This window comes from Coccidioides immitis (assembly GCF_000149335.2).
Source record: "Coccidioides immitis RS genomic scaffold supercont3.1, whole genome shotgun sequence".
NCBI classification, from domain to species: domain Eukaryota; kingdom Fungi; phylum Ascomycota; class Eurotiomycetes; order Onygenales; family Onygenaceae; genus Coccidioides; species Coccidioides immitis.
In genome coordinates this window covers 4421403-4438110 of record NW_004504310.1, presented here as the reverse complement: position 1 = coordinate 4438110, position 16708 = coordinate 4421403, and the positions used below count along the sequence as shown (strand labels likewise).

The window sequence follows — 16708 nt, the reverse complement described above, 5'->3', positions numbered from 1 at the left end:
GGAGGAGGATTGTTTGACAGGATCTGCATTCCATTGATCATGCAGTTTGCCAATACATACCTTGTGGCCCCGCACTTCACGCTCTGCTCATCGTGAAATTATCGCCCCGGGGAATTCGGTGTTTGCTATGAAGATCACAGCGGAACTGAGAGCCTGGGCAGAGAGGTCGACGCTGTATTTAAAAAAAAAAAAAGAAAAAAGAAAGAAAAATCCCCAAAATAGACACCCAGGGAATATTTTCCTTTGGGTCTTCCTGTAGGTACCCGGTTTTAAAATCGCCGGCTCATCCACCCAGAAGGGTGGGTGGGCTGCCACTCGTGATGTTGGCAAAGGATTTGAAGTTGCACCGCATTTGGCGTGTTCTATTCCTTGAGAATGGTCAACTACCTCCACTCGTTAGAGTTGGGCCTGAAATAGAGCGGCGATGTCCTGATTCCTTCGCCCCGGACATGCGGAGTACGCTACCCGCGTGTGATGTGTTCAAGAAATGCTGCTTGATCGATGACTGTTAGCCAAAGACGGAAATGCAATTATCGAAAGGGTCAACTGGGCACCCTCCACCATTGCGTTTGTTCGTATTATATCGTATGAGATCTGGAAAAAGAAAACCGTGCCGGACACACGGCACGTCTTCTCTTTCGAACGGGCATTTCGCCGCATAAAACAAAGTCGCAGATGACTCGCTGGTTTAACTCCTAGTTGTTCCTCCAGTGGCGCGTTTTTCTGCGCTCCCCTTCCCTGGAGATTGTTCGCCGGCCAAAATACGGCTGCGACCGCACTTACTCCGTACTTTCGCGGCCATCCTATGAGGCGACTTACATGTTTTCTTTCCGACCCTCCCCCAAAATGCGCGGACGGATTAACAGTGCCGCCCTAAAATACCCTCTTTTTTCGCTGGGCAAGCTAGTCGATATAGATCCTGCATGGTCGATGTCAGTGTGGAGAAAAGAGTTGAGGTTCGTAGATCCGGCTAAGACTCTTTTGGACGCAGCACTAAAAGGCCCTTGACCCCTGTCGAAGAGGCGCTTAAGAATTGGACGATCTGGACGCGCCGCACAAAGCGGAAGTTTAATGCAAGGGCTTTGTTGCTGAAATGTCGACAGTCCGGATGATCCGCCGTGGCCTAACAAGATAGTGACGATGCAGCGCACTCTCGCCGCCAAAGCTGAAGATGGCTTCGCTCGTGTCACAGGGGATGCAAGAGGTCTGGGATACGGCTTTTTCCCGCCGTTGTCCTGGGGCCTAGCAGCATCTTCGTTCGGTGGCGGCGGGAGTTGGGGGTTGTTTTCGCCTTCGACAACCAGATGTAATGTCTCCCCCCACGAAGTCAATTCTTTCCCAGGTCTCTTAACTGTTTTGGTTTGTTTCCAAGAGACCTGGCAGTATTCCATAGCCTGGGGCTTCGGCCCATCAACTATTTTTTATTTTTTTATTTTTTTTTTGCTTCCCTTTTTCGGCTGTGCCCTCTTTTATTTCTTATTTTTTTTTTTTCCCGGACTAGAGAAAGTACACCGTACTTCCTTTGATATCACTGGCCCACTGCCAACATTCTCAGTTCACCTGTGATGTGATCCGTCCAATAAGCTGTGATTTCCTGCATCCGGCCGATCTTTGCTTAAATCTTCTCCGGGATGCCCTTCAGTCGCGGCCTCTATTAATATCGGGGGCCTGGGGCAGTATTCAGACCGCGTATCGGCCTAGGTAACTGAATATGTAGGTACAGTACATGCTTGGGCGTTTGCGTTTGCTTGCTCTGGGCATCCTAGTCTGCATAGTTCCTCCGCGAGGATCCTCATCTCTTGCTGTTCGTCTCCTCCACTTTCTTTTCTACTCGAGATCAAGTCATCTTCCTGGTTCCCGCCTCTGCACTCCTCCCCGTGGCCGGCCACGACTGCTGGCCGCGTCTTATCCCAGCCTGGGTCTTCTCACAGCGCGAAAGTCGCAGTTAAGTGGGCGCGTTTCGGTTCAATTCTCGAAGATCTCCTTCAACGGCAGCGGCTTTTCTTCCTCTTGCTTTCTTGTCAATCTTTCATGGAGCTTTCTTGCGCCCGCCTCTGGACTTGAGAGAACAGAAGAAGAAAAAAAGAGAATAAAAAAAAATAAAAAAATAACAAAGCACCCCGGTGGGCAGGTAAACCCTGGGAAATCGGATCTCGAAGGGTCATTGGGCCGCACGCACACGTTCGCTGCCGTCTTTTGGGGATATTGCTTTTGGCCCTGGTCATCCACTCCTCTGTCTGTCGTAACCCGCGCCAGCAAGACGGGCACTGCGAGAGCGAGGGTTATTTTATTTTATTTTATTTCATTTTATAGTTCTGCCTTGGTGGTGGACGGCAGCAGCAAACGGGAGAGGAAGAAGACGTTGATTGACGGCTTGAAGTGTCGTTAATATAATTTAAAAAAAAAAAAAAAAAAAGGAATTAAAAAAAAAGGGAAAAGAAGAAGAAAAAGAGAACAAGGGAATAGAGCATTCATCTCACCTGGTCTTCTCCATCTCAGACAAGTCTTCTTTTGCCTCGCATTCCCCCGCTCGTCCTCATCCGTCTCCGTCCCCTTCTTGCTCGACCGATGCGAGGCGTAGGATCTGGGTAGGGCCCTTGGAACGACCGCGCGCCTCTTTTTTTTGCCTGGGCTGTCAAGGAGTCATAGGCGGGATAGACAGGCTACGATTCCACAGGCTCAGGGTGGTGCATCCGTGGTTCTCCAACACCTTATCCGCGCCTTGAGCACGAGAACCGGAGGGCAGGGAAGAGTTTACATCATTTCAAGGTTCCTCCCCCATCCATTTTACCTTTCTGGTGATTCGCGGGCGCGCGCTTATCCCTCGGATTTCGTGCATACCCGGGCCCCATCGATACGCTGTAGGGCTACAGATCTGACACGGTTCCCAGGGAAAAAAAAGCCGCCGCCCCCCCCATCCATCGTCCATTCCACCCCCCGAGGACCCAAAGGCCGCTCCGAATCTGCGTCTGGCAGGCCGTTCTCTGGCACCCTAAACCTTCTAGACCACCCACGCCGTGTCCATTTGAGTTTGGAGACTCGTCAACCGCCGAACTCAAATACAGCCCATTTCTTGGGTCGTGCACATCCTTTGAGGAAAATTTCCGCAAGGCCTGGGCCCTAGGGCATTTCCTGCCGGGGTTGGAACCAAGCGTTTGCCGTTGACGCGCCCAACCCTTGGGTTCGCCATCATCCTCTGTTCGCCGTCCTCCTCTGCCCGTTCCTCTGCCCGTTCCTCTTCCTCCTCCTCATCCTCCTTCCCCGGCTCCCGTGGTTGAAACCAGGCGGAAGGAAGCACAGTGCTGTCAGCAGCCGCAACGCCGAGTTTACTCCACTTCGCCCCATTCTGTGCAGAAGGAAGAAAAAAGACAATCCTGGAGAACCTTTAGGCGCTCTGTGGTTCGTGCTTGAGCTTGTCAGCTAGCTGCTCTTCGGTGGCATTCTATTTAAGCGCAGAGCACCGTTTTTATCAGACGACACTCTTGCGTTTTTCTCGAATCGCCTCCCCGTTTTTCTCCTCCTGAGCTTCGAGCCTCTTTTTGCTGTCTCGCTAGGTTTCGTGGTATTATATTATGCTCACTATCCCGCTGCTGCCGTGCGCTTTATAAAAAAGAAGAGCTGCTCCACTCTACCTTCTTTCACTCTCCCCGATTGTTCACCGCACGGTCCAACTCGACCTACAAACCAGATCTGAAATTCCCTGAGTTACGCATATTCCCTGGGTGTCCTGCCGCCCTCCATTCCAAGGAAGAGCTTTCCGCCTGCGACCGGTACTTCTCTTCCCTTCTACCACACTGTAGACTTCATGAATACTCCAGGATATCCAGAACACCATCCGCCTCACACAGGCCTGCAAAGGTTCGTGGCTGCCCCTTTTTAAAATAAAATAAAAAGAAAATGAATATGAGAAAAAAAGGAAGAAATGAAAAGAAAATAAAGAAATAATAAAAAGAAATATCTACTCCTCTATGCCGTCCCCCTGTGCTGGTGTTGTGTGTGGACGCACTCGCTGACAGTTTCCCCGTGGATTTCAGTTCTGATTACGACCTCACAGTCCGTCAGAACCCCGAGCGGGCCCGTGTTGCGGGAGGAAAAGAAAAAGGTTTGTGATTGCGAATCTCTCTTCTCCCCTCTCTCTATTTCTCTATCCTACTTTTCTGGTGCGGAAGCTCATCTTTTGTGGCAGAGCGCAAGCCGGTAGATCCGCCTCCAATCATCCAGCTTCGAGTGCGAGATGAGAGCGACCCATCACAGTAAATGACTCCCTTAACCCCTATGATCCTTTGCACAGTTTCAGACTGACCTAGGCCTCTAGTAACTACTTACAGAGCCCGTACTACTTTATGTGCTGCGGGCTGCACCACCCCACAGAGGACCGACCTGCTCCGGTACCCGCGTCGACAGCCCTTGCGGGCACTCTTGTATCATCATTACATCGGTTAAAGGACATAGATAACTCGGGTTCGTAACTTCTTTCTGAGCCACAGTTGGCCTTCGACTACAGGTACTGATCCAGTGTTTTTTTGCAGATGGCGGCTTTTTCGTATTTGGCGACCTTTCTGTTAGAGTCGAGGGGGAGTTTAGGTTAAAATTCAATCTTTTTGAGATGCGCAAGTATGACCTTCGAGAACCCGTTGGCGCTGTTGAAACTGATGAGAATTTTCACAGAGACGAAGTTGTTCACATCAAATCCATCCTTTCAAAGCCCTTTCAAGGTCTGGCTTACCCTCTTTCGGTTCCAGACGCCAGGACGAATTTGCTGACAACGGTCACAGTTTTGCCGCCCAAGAATTTTCCTGGAATGACTGAATCAACATTTCTTTCGAGATCATTTGCAGACCAAGGTATTAAGTTACGGATTCGCAAGGAACCTCGGGCACTGCTGTGAGTGCAGTCACCAAAAAAAAAAAGAAAAAAAAAAAAAAAAAAAAAAAAAAAAAAAGAAAAGAAAAGAAAATTCTGATGCGGATAAGATAGCTAACTTCCGTAGGAAACGGCCAATGCCGCGGCCTGAAGAGTACCCTACTCCTCTTCCTCCGCGTTACCCTGAAAGACCAAGTTCAGGCTACCCTGAATGGCCGACATCAAGCGTTCAAAGTGCACCGCCTATGAACGCTTATGCGCAACCGGATCGTGATTACGCCTCGTACTATGCTCCAGCCCCCAAACGGCAAAGAAATTCCGTGGACTTGGGAGCCCGAACTTTTTATGGGCCAGATATGACTAGGGGAGTTGGGCGGGGTGTTGTTTACGACACATGACAAGGAGAGAGTATTTTGGAATTTGATTGCATACACACACAGAGAGAGGGAGAGAGATAAAACTCGCCGTGTATATATTGCTATTATTTTTACTCGCTCGAACCAAATTAACCACGCCTAATGCAACTTTCAGATCTCCCTTCTCCATTCCTCTTACCTTCTAACCTCCCTAGAAACTACATACATTGGGCCTAAGCGCCTATGGGTGCTCTACACGTCGTCCTCGGTCCTCCCGCCGCCTCGACCGCCTTCGACACGCACGACACGCGACCGACGTCCTTGATGTTGAAACGCGCCGTGTCATCTTTAAACCCCCAATGCTTTATCTCTCCACACTTGTCCTCAAGCTTGCTCCGGAACTCATCGCCACCTTTCCAGCCTTTAATGCTGGAGACAGTAATGAGGGTTTCTCCCCGCCCACGGAAGAAGAATGCATTGCAGACCGCGTTGAGCTCTTCCTTCTTGTCTTCCTTCTTGTCTTCTTTCTTCTTCTCCTCCTCCTTCTTCTTCTCCTCCTCCTTCTTCTTCTCCTCCTCCTTCTTCTTCTCCTCCTCCTCCTTCTTCTTCTCCTCCTCCTCCTTCTTCTTCTCCTCCTCCTTCTTCTTCTTCTCCTCCTCCTTCTTCTTCTCCTCCTCCTCCTTCTTCTTCTCCTCCTCCTCCTTCTTCTTCTCCTCCTTCTGCTCCCTAGACTCTTCCTCTTTTGGTGGTGGTTCGCGGGAAGTTGTGGTTGCAGGTTTGGGCTCGGACTTGGAGGTAGAAGTTGGCGCTTTCGTTGTTTTCGGGTGAGTTGTTTTAGGCTTTTGCGTTGTCGTGCTTGGCTGCTTGGTCGACTCCGGTTTGCCGGTTGTCTTGACACTCTTGATCAGGGTGCTAGCAACCTTTGTCGACTTGGGTTTACTGGTCGTTTTCGTTGGAGACTTGCTCGTCTTCGATTTTACAGGCAATGAGCATGACGCAGGGAGCCCGGCCAGGTCTGGAGCGGCACGCTTCTGGGCTGCAGGGGTCATCAACTGGTTGGGCCGAGCTGGCCACAGGGAGCGGTGGTAAGGCGTAGGATTTTCCTCAGCGTAGACTTTGGCGCCGGCCCACCAACGACAGTCTCTTTCCTCCTCTCTGGGGTCATATTGCAAAAGAGCTTTTCCATAAGGTAGGTAAGCACCCGTAGGGAGTTGGAAGCTCGGTGAATCTCCGAGACGGTCCACAGTCTTGTGCGTGATTGTAGTAATCGGGGTGCCTGGGCCCAATATCTCGTGAAGTTTATCCCTTATTCGCTGAACCTCCGGGGCATAGAGGGGCTGGCCTGCTTTCTCGTAGTCTTCCGGAGTGAAGATAAAAGCCACAGGGGCGTACACTGGGTCAAACCTCTTCGGGTTTTCTCGTGTTCCACCTACAAAGCACCGAACACTCGCAGTTGTACGGGTGGTGACAACTCTGTCATTATTAACCGTACGGTAAGAGCAGCCTGCATCCAAGACATCAAGCACATTCTTTTTGAAGATCTCCTCATTGAACCGGTAGCCTGCCATCAGTGATTGATATCTGAAGCCGGGAGCTTCCCAGAAATGCGCCCACCACATGCCTGCCGAGGAAATAACCAAAACAGACGTACATCCTCGAAGATTAATGATGCCCGCGTTGAATTTCTGCTTTCCTAACTCAGCCACTAAGACTGAAGGTTGATTTCTCGGCATAGCAGCGCCGGGGTCAATCCAAAACCCTTTTGGAACCAGTGCAGCAACTTTCAGTTCGTTGAAAAAGAAGTTTTTCAGGTCATTATTATAGTCCGCAGGTGTTCCCATCCGTCGTTTGGCAAGGTGTCCGGGATAGCCAGAATCACTTTCAGATATGGAAGATTTCTCAAGTCGTTCGATATCGCGCTTCGTGAGACCGGGTGGGCGCGGAACCTCCTCTGACCGGCATGCAGCACACTCCTGACTACACAATTTCCTACGAGCAGGACAATCCTTGTTTTTGCCGTTCCCATTTTTCGGATCGCCTGAGGGAACGGCAGATGGGCAAGACATTGTGGACGCCTGTGATGTGGTGGACGCCTGTGATGTGGTGGACGCCTGTGATGTGGTGGACGCCTGTGATGTGGCGGTCGTCGTCTTCGTTAAAGTGGACTTTGCTGTCTTCGACGGTTCCTGAGAGGGAGTAGGTTTCTTATCCTCTGGAGGATCAACAACAGGAGGACCGACCTTTGGCGGAGGATTGACCTTTGGCGGTGGATTGTCCTTTGGCGGTGGATTGTCCTTTGGCGGTGGATTGACCTTTGGCGGTGGATTGTCCTTTGGCGGTGGATTGACCTTTGGCGGCGGATTGACCTTTGGCGGATCGATCTTTGGCGGACCGATCTTTGGTGGACCGATCTTTGGCGGATCGATCTTTGGCGGACCGATCTTTGGCGGATCGATCTTTGGCGGACCGATCTTTGGCGGATCGATCTTTGGCGGACCGATCTTTGGCGGACCGATCTTTGGTGGACCGATCTTTGGCGGGGGATTGACCTTTGGTGGGCTCACTATTACCGGAGGAGGATTGATATGAGGTGGCTTGTTGTCATCCCCATCATCGCCCTTTTTGTTCCCATCATCCTTCTCATCATCATCTTTATCATCGTCTTTCTTGCCATCGTCCTTCTTGTGATCATCTTCCTGTTTGGGTGGAGCTGGTGGCTGCGGAGGAACTGATGGCTTCGGTTTGGGGATTGGTATAGGCGCAACCACAGGCACGACAGTAGGCGTGCCATTGACAGTAGGTGCGATGGTGTTGGTGACCTGATTAACAGTTTGTTGTGGCACGTCTGTTGTTTCTAGTTTAGGGCCAATGCTCCCACTTTGTTTCCGCGACACTGTCTCTTGAGACCCTGGTTTCGTTGAAAGAGTGCTTGGAACAACAGGTGGCTGATCTTTTGTGATATTGGGGCTAGGAGAACTTGGGCGTGGTGCGTCTGTGGGAACATCGGGCTTTTGCTTTGTCCCTGATTGTACAGGGTTTGGCCTCACAGAAGAGCTGACCTTGGCTGTAGATAATTTGGCAGTGGTTTGTGCGGTCCCTGGGGGAACAGGGGGTGTTGAAGGGGTTTGTGTGGTTCCAGGTGGTGGAGAAATTGGTTTCGCAGAAGGGATATTGCTGATGACAGATGCTTGACCTGTAGGCTTTGGGGCAGCAGGAACAACTGGTGGCACAGAGGGTGTCTCTTTAGTTCCAGGGGGTGGAGAAACTGGTTTCTCGGGTGGGCTTTTGCTGATAACAGATGCTTGATCTGTAGACTTTGGGGCACCAGGAATAACTGGGGGCACAGGGGGTGTCTGTTTCATCCCTGATGGTAGAGAAACTGGTTTCTCAGATGGGCTTTTGCTGATGACAGATGCTTGATCTGTAGGCTTTGGGGCAGCAGGAACAACTGGGGGCACAAAGATTGTCTGTTTAGTTCCAGGGGGGGGAGAAACTGGTTTCTCAGGTGGGCTTTTGCTGATGACAGATGCTTGATCTGTAGGCTTTGGGGCACCAGAAATAACCGGGGGCACAAGGGGTGTCTGAATCCCAGATCTCTGTTTGGTTTCCGGGAATGGATGGGCCGGATTCACAGAAGGGTTATTCTTGACAGCAGATGTTTTACCTGTTTTGGGGACACCAGGAACAACTAAAGGTGGTGCATTGGTGGGAGTTGAAGGAACCCCTTTTGTCCCAGGAACAGCAGGAGAATTATCTGGGTGAGCAACTGGGGGCTTAGCAGGGGGAGAATTAGCTGGGTGAGCAGCTGGGGGGTTAGCAGGGGGAGCAGCGGGGGGTTTAGCAGGGGGAGCAGCGGGGGGTTTAGCAGGGTGAGCAGCTGGGGGTTTAGAAGGGTGAGCAGCTGGGGGATTAGCTGGGGGAGCAGCGGGGGGATTAGCTGGGTGAGCAGCAGGAGGATTAGCAGGGGGAAAATTAGCCGGGGGGCCAGCGGGAGGGGCAGCGGGAGAATTAGCTGGGTGAGCAGCTGGGGGGTTAGCAGGGGGAGCAGGGGGGGGATTAGCTGGGTGAGCAGCAGGAGGATTAGCAGGGGGAGAATTAGCCGGGGGGCCAGCGGGAGGGGCAGCGGGAGAATTAGCTGGGTGAGCAGCTGGGGGGTTAGCAGGGGGAGCAGGGGGGGGATTAGCTGGGTGAGCAGCAGGAGGATTAGCAGGGGGAGAATTAGCCGGGGGGCCAGCGGGAGGGGCAGCGGGAGAATTAGCTGGGTGAGCAGCTGGGGGCTTAGCAGGGGGAGGATTAGCTGGGGGAGCAGCGGAGGGAGCGGGAGCGATTGGATGATCCAAATCTGGGTTCACGTAAGAATTCTTTCCATGCTGACTTCCCGTACCCTTAGAGTCTTTGGGAGCGGCGGGGGGTGGAGGAGGGAACACATCAGGACCGACGCCGGGTACATGGGCAGCGCCAAAAAGATGTGGCGGTTGTGGATTTCCACCTAGAGGCATGTTAGTAACCAGGAATGTCGAGTATCTCAAGAAATATCGAATACCTCCTGGGAGTCCTACGACTTCAGCGGAAAGAAGGGTAAATATCAAAGATAGCCAAATCCATTGCTTTGGCTGCAGATGGCATTGCATATTGCATAGCAGAGGTTGTTGATGCCACACCGATCGTGAAGCAATCAAAACGAGAGCTTTTGACGACCAAACGAATGGAACTTCGTATACAGGCAACCAGCGAGAGCAACGGGAGTTGAGGAGAGAGGGCTTGGAAAGCGAGTAAATATCCTAGAATATATATTCTCAGGGAATACGCATGACCCGTGAAACAGGTAAGATTGTCGAGAAAGGATTTGCAAAGAAAGCACCCAAGCCGTCTCCAATGTGCCCTTCCACTACCTTGGCAGTCATCAAGCCTCCGAGTGTGAACATGGTAGTAGGTTGATACGGGTCCACATTCGTGCTGCGGTATTTTCATCGAGCCCTATGAGGTGCGTTCCTATTCAGTTAGAGGATTACCCCCAAGACTTGAAAAAGGTTGGCAAACGCGAGTATATTGTCTAATGAGAACACAGATTGATGCCACCTGGAAACGAAGTCCCATTGACACCGGACAACCTGCAGGATAGCTCCCAATAGCATTGGCACCGTACATACGCGATGCACCTCAGGTTGACCATCCTTAAGCAAATTATCATGCTCTCTCTCTGCTAGCCGCCCATGGATCTATTCGACAAAGCCGCATCATGAAGCAGAGCTAAGGGAGCTGCAAAACTAAGCTCTCATCTGGCTCCATGGATAACCACTTTCACCAACATTTAAAAGCTGTTAACAGGGGAGGAAACACCGCAGAAAGCGATGATAACATTGGCGTTCTTCATGCTCCTTGCGTCAATGTAAAACATGTTTGATATCCACAACTGGTGAGGAGAAAAGGAAATATTTCTTCTTCGGGGGAGCCGAATCCGGGGTCACGGCGTATTATAGCTCAACAAACGCACAGTACAAAGAGCTGCTGTTGGGTCTTTCTTTTGTCTTCGATGAAGCGCATTTTGCGGGACCCACTTGGGACGAGATATTTTGGGGTTCATGAACTGTTTGGATTGCATATATGAGTTCCATGACACGCCCAGGCGAAAAGATAACAAATGGCTTTTGATGCAGGGACTGATATGGAACATGGGGCAAAGCTTGTTCTGGATGGCCTGAGCTTTTATGAGAGGTAAAAGCCGCAGGCTCAGATCAGAATGCTCTTTCGCGTCCGAGCTCTGCCGCTGAAACAATGATCTGATCTGACCCCCAGTTGGTTTTCAACAGCGGAAGTTCATTGTCTGTCTGTTGTGCCCAAGCTGTGTCGTCGTCGAGGCTTTTGATCGGCGGTGTTTGCTGAGTCACCCACGCCTGAAAGAGATGCGCACCTTGAGCAGCAACAGCGCGCTGCCCAGCGAGAACAACCCATGGTTATTGGGCGTCCTTGAGCGGCGAGATTGATGTCTTTCTGACATGAAGGAGAGTCCCTTTTTCTTCTCCTTACATATCTTGAAAGCGCCCCAATGGGATTCATCGCTGCGGCGGTTGAGTGACGTCGGTGGGGCTCCGGCATAGGCAACATTCCACTCTTCATGCGTCGGATCATGAAGAACACAACTCAGCCCTGACTAGAAGATCAATCCTTAGGCAGTTGTATTCTAAAAAAGGATCGCGGAGGCCCTATCTTTATTCGTTCCCTGCACAATGTCCACACTCACGGAGGAAAAGCTTGCAATCCTGCAGCAATTCTCCGCGTGCGATGTGCGCAGTAGCCGTCCTCTCCTAACCCCAAAAACCCATCCATTGATACCCATGCTAATACGTATCTCACAGGTATCTGACGCCCTTATGAAAGCAGAGAAAGTGCCCAAGGGTGCACCCGCACACGGAGGCTTCCTAGCCGACCTTGGTGAGCTCAGTTATACCCGCCATGTGTGGCGAGTTCAACCCAACCCTCTTGTCCAAAACAACTGCCCCATTCCTCCAGGCCCACACGAACCAAGTAACTAATCGAATTCATCCAATTCTCCTCTTTAAACACGAAAGGTCCTCTCATCCTCTCCCCATCTTCAACGTCCTCTAAGACGATCGCTCCCATCTCCACTGTTCAGTTCATCCCCAAAGCCCAACCCTTCCTCCACATTGCACAACAAGACCCGGAGCGTCACGGCTTTCCCGAAGCCACACACTGGGTAGATCACACCCAGCGTGACACCATCGTCCTGCTTGATCAGCCCGAAGGCCAAAAATGTGCTGTCCTCGGCGGAATCATGGCCGCGAGGATGAGCGTTATCGGTGCCAAAGGAGTAATCGTTAACGGAAGGGTGAGGGATATGGCTGAACTGAAAGCAAGTGGGCTACCGGTATGTATCGGCGTCTCTCTGACAAGGTTTTCGGTGCCACGATTGCATTCTATGAAATTCTTATACCCGAATACATATATAGATATGGGCGCGCGGTCAGTCCACCGTTGGCACGGGTGCTGAAGCCAAACCTGGTGCACGAAACGTACCGATTTCTGTTAGTGGTGTCGCAGTTTCGCCGGTAGGGCTTTCCCCAAATCCTTTTCCCTTGTGAACTCTTGACGTTGGTGATTGATACCCTATGTTTAGGGTGACATCGCATTTTGTGATCCACTTGAAGGAGTCGTGGTAATTCCGCAGGACTTGCTCGACGACGTTCTGGCGTTAATGCCGAAACTTGTCGAAGCTGATGACCGGGTCAAGGAAGATGTATTGAATGGCTGTACCGTATTTGACGCCTTCAAAAAGCATCGAGGAGCGTAAACATAGGACTGTATGTAAATATGTAAATATCCTGGTTATTTATCCCTTATACCAATAAACAAGAAGTAATATACAATAAAAACGCCCTAGATGTAGGGATACAAGGTTGCATGCTCATAATGTGCAAAGGAGACGAAATGCAAAGAAATCTTAGAAGAGCCGAACAAGAGTCATCATCTCATCAACGGAGCTTTTTACTCGGCGACCCAGACAGCCGCCATACCCATACCAGTTCCAACACACATGCTAGTAACTCCGACTTTCTTGCCCGTTCTTCTCAATTCAGTCAACAATGTGCTGACCTGTCTAGATCCAGTGCATCCCAGCGGGTGACCAAAGGCGATAGCACCACCCTTGGGGTTAACCTTCTCCATGGGCAAACCGAGCTCCTTGGCACACCACAAGCACTGGGAAGCAAAGGCCTCGTTGATCTCGTAGATATCAACATCGTTCTTGGTGATACCGGCCTTCTCCAAGGCAACGGGGATGGCCTTCCATGGACCCATACCCATGAGGAGCGGCTTCACGCCGACAACGCTGGCGGTAACGTACTTGCCGATGATCTTCTGGCCGAGTCTCTCAGCAGTGGAGCGTTTCATGAGGAGAACGGCGGCAGCACCGTCGGAGATCTGGGAAGAGTTTCCGGCGTGGATGGAGCCATCCTTTGCGAAAGCGGGTCTGATCTTAGCAAGGGATTCGGGAGTCATGCCGGCTCTGACGCCATCGTCGCGGTTGACAACGACGGTCTTTTCCTCGTTGGTTTTGGGGTCGGTAACCTTGACGGTCAGAGGGACGATTTCTTCATTGAACAGACCCTCCTTTTGAGCCTTTTCGGCCTTTTGGTAAGAAGAGGCGGCGAAGACATCCTGCTCAGCACGGCTGATCTTGAGGTCCTTGGCCATTTGCTCTGATAAGATACCCATGGGGACTTTGCAGTTGGCAGATTCAGTGTGGCTTTCTAGGAGGTCGGAGAACTCAGAGACAGCTCCGGGTCTTTTGAATTATATCAGTACCATTCTCTCTTTCTTTTTTTCTTTTCTTTTCTTTTCTTTTTTTTTTTTTTTTTTTTTACGAAGCTCGAACAAATACTTACCCATACTGCGAAGACATGCTCTCAACACCAGCACCAATACCGACTTCAATAACACCAGCCTTCACGGCATTTGCGATATCAACGATCGCCTGCAATCCACTGGAGCACTGTCTGTTCAGAGCCTTGACGGCGGTTCCTTCTGGGAATCCAGCAACAAGAGCGGCAGCACGGAACTCAGTAGCACCACCGCCAGGCGCAAGAACGGATCCGACCGCAATATCTTCCACGAGCGCGGGGTCAATGTTGGACTTCTCAATCACGGCTTTGAAAACACCGGCCAAGAGGTCGGCGGCGGCAGTATCCTTGAAACCGCCACGGCCACCTTTGGTGATGGCCGTTCGGAGGGCGCATGTCACGACGATATCATCGGGGTGTTTGGCGGTCAGCGCAGAAACGCCTCCTTTGGTGGAGGTCATATGCGAAGCGACCTGTGAGAGACGTTGTGCAGCTGCGAAAACCGATCACATGTCAGCGCACCTTGTCAGGAAAAAAGCATGGGGAGATGACGTGGGGGAGAGCTTACCTTGAGACATGGCGATCTAAATGTTTGAGGTCTATTTCAAAATATGCCTCAAAAAAGAGCAAATGCTAATATGTCTCAGTAACAAGGACAATAACGCGGGTGACGGTGGGCAGGGGGAGTGGGAGTGGGAACAATGATGCTCGGGTTCCCGGTTCTTCTTTATATGGATGTTTCTCGACGGGGAGGTGGTGCTTGGTCAGCCACCCCAGTCCTGCCGAGGCTTACGGACAATCATTGATCCGTGCCTAGCGCATCACGTGCAAACTCAAATTCAACAGCGAAATGCATGTGAAAGCCTCCCGCGCGTGCTTGTGCTTCACGCCGCGCAGGCTTGCTGGCCCGACGCTGCCGACGCGGCGCCTTTGTTGGTTTTCGGCATGGGAGCTGTGTCTTTGTTAACATGCGTCCTCCGAAGCAAATGTATTCCGCCCAGTTGTCAATGGGCTCTCGATGCAAGGTACTCGATCTCAGTCCATCCCAACTTTGCTCCGTGTCCCTTGAGGTGCACAAGTAGCTCCGGCTACTGGTTATAACGGAGTATTTAGACTTGCGGCAGATCTCCGTTAAATCTCTAGATTTCTCCCGGAAATTAAGCCCATTTCATGTGATTTCTACTTTATACTCCGTTGGCTGGAACAAATTCCTTTCGGGTGATGTCAAGAATCAGGGACGAATCCACGTAACCAGACGTAAAACAATCACGAGTCGTTTATCATTTTCTCCGGTAGTTATCTGTTGTGGGCTTGTGTTCTCCAGTCTCTGTAAATTTGGGAGCAAGGTGTGGCGTATTGAGTGTCGATACGTTGATTGCGCTATTTCCAGGATCTTAGATACCTTCCGAGGTGGTCTGGATCCATCCACGCCTGCGAATAACCATATTATCCTCAGAGCGCCAACTCTCTGAACGTGGACTACTTTCGCCCGAAGTGTAGCGGAGAGGAGAGAGGAGACGAGACGAGAGCGAGGGGAGGAGCGGAGAGTATGGCGCGGACCAATGAGCGCAGTCTTGGCATCCGGACCAATCGGAGCTCTTTGCGCCCAAAATTCGTCCGCCGTTGACGCTTTTTGCTCTGCTCTGATCTGGAGGGAGGAATATCGCCATTCATACGCCAACTTTTCCCTTCTTCTTCTTCTTCTTCTTCCATTGAGCAATTACAGCAGGGGTGTACATTTCGATTTAAGATAGCAATATGTCCCTCGCAGCGTCTTCTGCAACGGCAGTTTGCAGGAGCGCGTGCCGGTCACAGTTTCGGCTACCAGTATGGACACGAACTGACGCGAGTTCGGTATGCGATCTTAATCCCATTATGCAACTGGCCCTCGAAGTTTTCTTTTCATTTCAAAGCTGCAAACACTAATAATGAGGACATCCAGTGGACAAAACCGCTCTCTTTCACCCTCCGCCGCCACCACTCCTCCGCCATTGTCTCCCCTCTCCTTCACCTCCGCACATTTCCCTGCCGCCCTCAACATTCCAATAACAATTCACAACCACTCCCCCTCACCCAATCCCACTTCAGCACCTCCCCTTACTCCTCGGGGAACCCCAATGACGCATACACAAGCCCCTACAAAGCCAAACGCACCTGGCCCCCAGACGTATCCAAACTATCTCCGAAGCAGCAGTTCCGCTTAGAGCGCAAATACCGACGGCGCGCGAAACTAAAATGGGCCAGACCGACATGGAAGAAATGGACAAAATTGGTACAATGGACTCTAATCGGGTGTATGTGTCGTCCCCATTTAAAAATGCCCTGTTGGTAACCGGAAGGCTAACACACGTTATTTCCTTGTTCTGCAGTTGTATTGATATATTCGCTGTTTTTCATGGAATTGAAAGATGGAGGAAATAATCCTTTCGCTTCGGTATTTATTATCTTTTTTTTTTTTTTTTTTTTTTTTTTTTTCTCTCCCTTTCGAACTTTATCCCGATTAACTCTTGTCAGGGTTTTTGGAGTAGGAATGCTGATATATTGTTTTTACTAGTTGCGAGAATATACGCGGGAATTTTTCACCGAGTTGTTATGGTCGAATCCACGGGGCGCCTTGCGAAAGCCCTCCGGTGCCGATACCACAGGGCACTCCAATGAAAATAAACAAGGATGAAGGGCTAGAGTTGGACACTTATCTCTCTGGTGTCGTGCAATAGTGAATTATGTGAACTATTACTGGCTGTAGGTGGAATGGGATTAAATACGATATGCTAAGTCCTTGCAGACGATAGTGTATAACTGGCGAAGAGGCGGAAGGGCCTTACTGGACCAAAAGGAGGTGGTCAGCATTCGCTTAAATGAGCGTCACGATCGACATCGCATAATCATAGGTGTTGACCAAACCAATATACACTTGCACCATTTCCCCCTTGGCAGCTGAGCATTAGGAATCTTTGGAGAGTGCAGCTACTGGTAAGACAGGGAGCATGCAGCGCAAATGTTTCGTGGTTTTCAGTCTTAATAGCCTTATCATTCGAATTATCTACTTCAATCACTTCACATGACTGGAAAGCTATATACAGAAGTCAGGGTTACCCACATGGGCTTTTTTTGGAAGTCCTTGCAGATCAA

At 50.8% G+C, this 16708-nt stretch overlaps 7 protein-coding genes across 7 annotated transcripts; 3 read left to right on the top strand and 4 right to left on the bottom strand.

The window, feature by feature from the left end:
- Positions 1–87: 87 nt before the first annotated feature.
- On the bottom strand, positions 88–1391 carry CIMG_12776 (uncharacterized protein; the record flags this gene model as incomplete). Its single annotated transcript, XM_004445725.1, has 2 exons — positions 88–172; positions 820–1391. 2 exons carry the CDS (start codon positions 1389–1391, stop codon positions 88–90), a joined length of 657 nt encoding a protein of 218 aa, XP_004445782.1.
- Positions 1392–3239: 1848 nt separating this feature from the next.
- CIMG_01530 (uncharacterized protein) lies at positions 3240–5394 on the top strand. Its single transcript, XM_001247758.2, has 8 exons — positions 3240–3858; positions 4035–4102; positions 4187–4253; positions 4316–4461; positions 4530–4614; positions 4669–4715; positions 4776–4884; positions 4991–5394. The coding sequence occupies exons 1-8, from the start codon at positions 3806–3808 to the stop codon at positions 5259–5261; spliced, it is 846 nt and encodes a 281-aa protein (XP_001247759.1). The 5' UTR covers positions 3240–3805; the 3' UTR covers positions 5262–5394.
- A 58-nt stretch (positions 5395–5452) lies between these two features.
- On the bottom strand, positions 5453–9850 carry CIMG_01531 (uncharacterized protein; the record flags this gene model as incomplete). Its single annotated transcript, XM_001247759.2, has 2 exons — positions 5453–9708; positions 9763–9850. 2 exons carry the CDS (start codon positions 9848–9850, stop codon positions 5453–5455), a joined length of 4344 nt encoding a protein of 1447 aa, XP_001247760.2.
- A 1334-nt stretch (positions 9851–11184) lies between these two features.
- CIMG_01532 (DlpA domain-containing protein) lies at positions 11185–13417 on the top strand. The gene is made up of 5 exons (XM_001247760.2): positions 11185–11503; positions 11576–11651; positions 11789–12105; positions 12188–12286; positions 12355–13417. The coding sequence occupies exons 1-5, from the start codon at positions 11447–11449 to the stop codon at positions 12526–12528; spliced, it is 723 nt and encodes a 240-aa protein (XP_001247761.2). The 5' UTR covers positions 11185–11446; the 3' UTR covers positions 12529–13417.
- On the bottom strand, positions 11716–14274 carry CIMG_01533 (acetyl-CoA C-acetyltransferase). The gene is made up of 3 exons (XM_001247761.2): positions 14145–14274; positions 13622–14069; positions 11716–13521 (listed from the first exon to the last, which is right to left on the bottom strand). The coding sequence occupies exons 1-3, from the start codon at positions 14152–14154 to the stop codon at positions 12723–12725; spliced, it is 1257 nt and encodes a 418-aa protein (XP_001247762.2). The 5' UTR covers positions 14155–14274; the 3' UTR covers positions 11716–12722.
- A 533-nt stretch (positions 14275–14807) lies between these two features.
- On the bottom strand, positions 14808–15315 carry CIMG_10769 (uncharacterized protein; the record flags this gene model as incomplete). The annotated part of the gene is made up of 2 exons (XM_012358890.1): positions 14808–15224; positions 15253–15315. The coding sequence occupies 2 exons, from the start codon at positions 15313–15315 to the stop codon at positions 14808–14810; spliced, it is 480 nt and encodes a 159-aa protein (XP_012214313.1).
- On the top strand, positions 15272–16631 carry CIMG_01534 (uncharacterized protein). The gene is made up of 4 exons (XM_001247762.2): positions 15272–15430; positions 15519–15870; positions 15946–16010; positions 16131–16631. The coding sequence occupies exons 1-4, from the start codon at positions 15335–15337 to the stop codon at positions 16248–16250; spliced, it is 633 nt and encodes a 210-aa protein (XP_001247763.2). The 5' UTR covers positions 15272–15334; the 3' UTR covers positions 16251–16631.
- Positions 16632–16708: the final 77 nt, after the last annotated feature.

Bases quoted from the DNA above. Each gene is read 5' to 3' on its own strand.
- CIMG_01530 (XM_001247758.2), top strand. From the start codon at position 3,806: ATGAATACTCCAGGATATCCAGAACACCATCCGCCTCACACAGGCCTG. The intron at 3,859-4,034 runs GTTCGTGGCTGC...CGTGGATTTCAG, and splicing joins CCTCACACAGGCCTGCAAAG to TTCTGATTACGACCTCACAG. The intron at 4,462-4,529 runs GTTCGTAACTTC...GTTTTTTTGCAG, and splicing joins AAAGGACATAGATAACTCGG to ATGGCGGCTTTTTCGTATTT.
- CIMG_01533 (XM_001247761.2), bottom strand. The intron at 13,522-13,621 runs GTAAGTATTTGT...ATAATTCAAAAG, and splicing joins AGCATGTCTTCGCAGTATGG to ACCCGGAGCTGTCTCTGAGT.
- CIMG_01534 (XM_001247762.2), top strand. From the start codon at position 15,335: ATGTCCCTCGCAGCGTCTTCTGCAACGGCAGTTTGCAGGAGCGCGTGC. The intron at 15,871-15,945 runs GTATGTGTCGTC...CTTGTTCTGCAG, and splicing joins ACAATGGACTCTAATCGGGT to TTGTATTGATATATTCGCTG. The intron at 16,011-16,130 runs GTATTTATTATC...TGTTTTTACTAG, and splicing joins GAAATAATCCTTTCGCTTCG to TTGCGAGAATATACGCGGGA.
- CIMG_01532 (XM_001247760.2), top strand. From the start codon at position 11,447: ATGTCCACACTCACGGAGGAAAAGCTTGCAATCCTGCAGCAATTCTCC. The intron at 11,652-11,788 runs GTGAGCTCAGTT...TAAACACGAAAG, and splicing joins AGGCTTCCTAGCCGACCTTG to GTCCTCTCATCCTCTCCCCA. The intron at 12,106-12,187 runs GTATGTATCGGC...ATACATATATAG, and splicing joins TGAAAGCAAGTGGGCTACCG to ATATGGGCGCGCGGTCAGTC.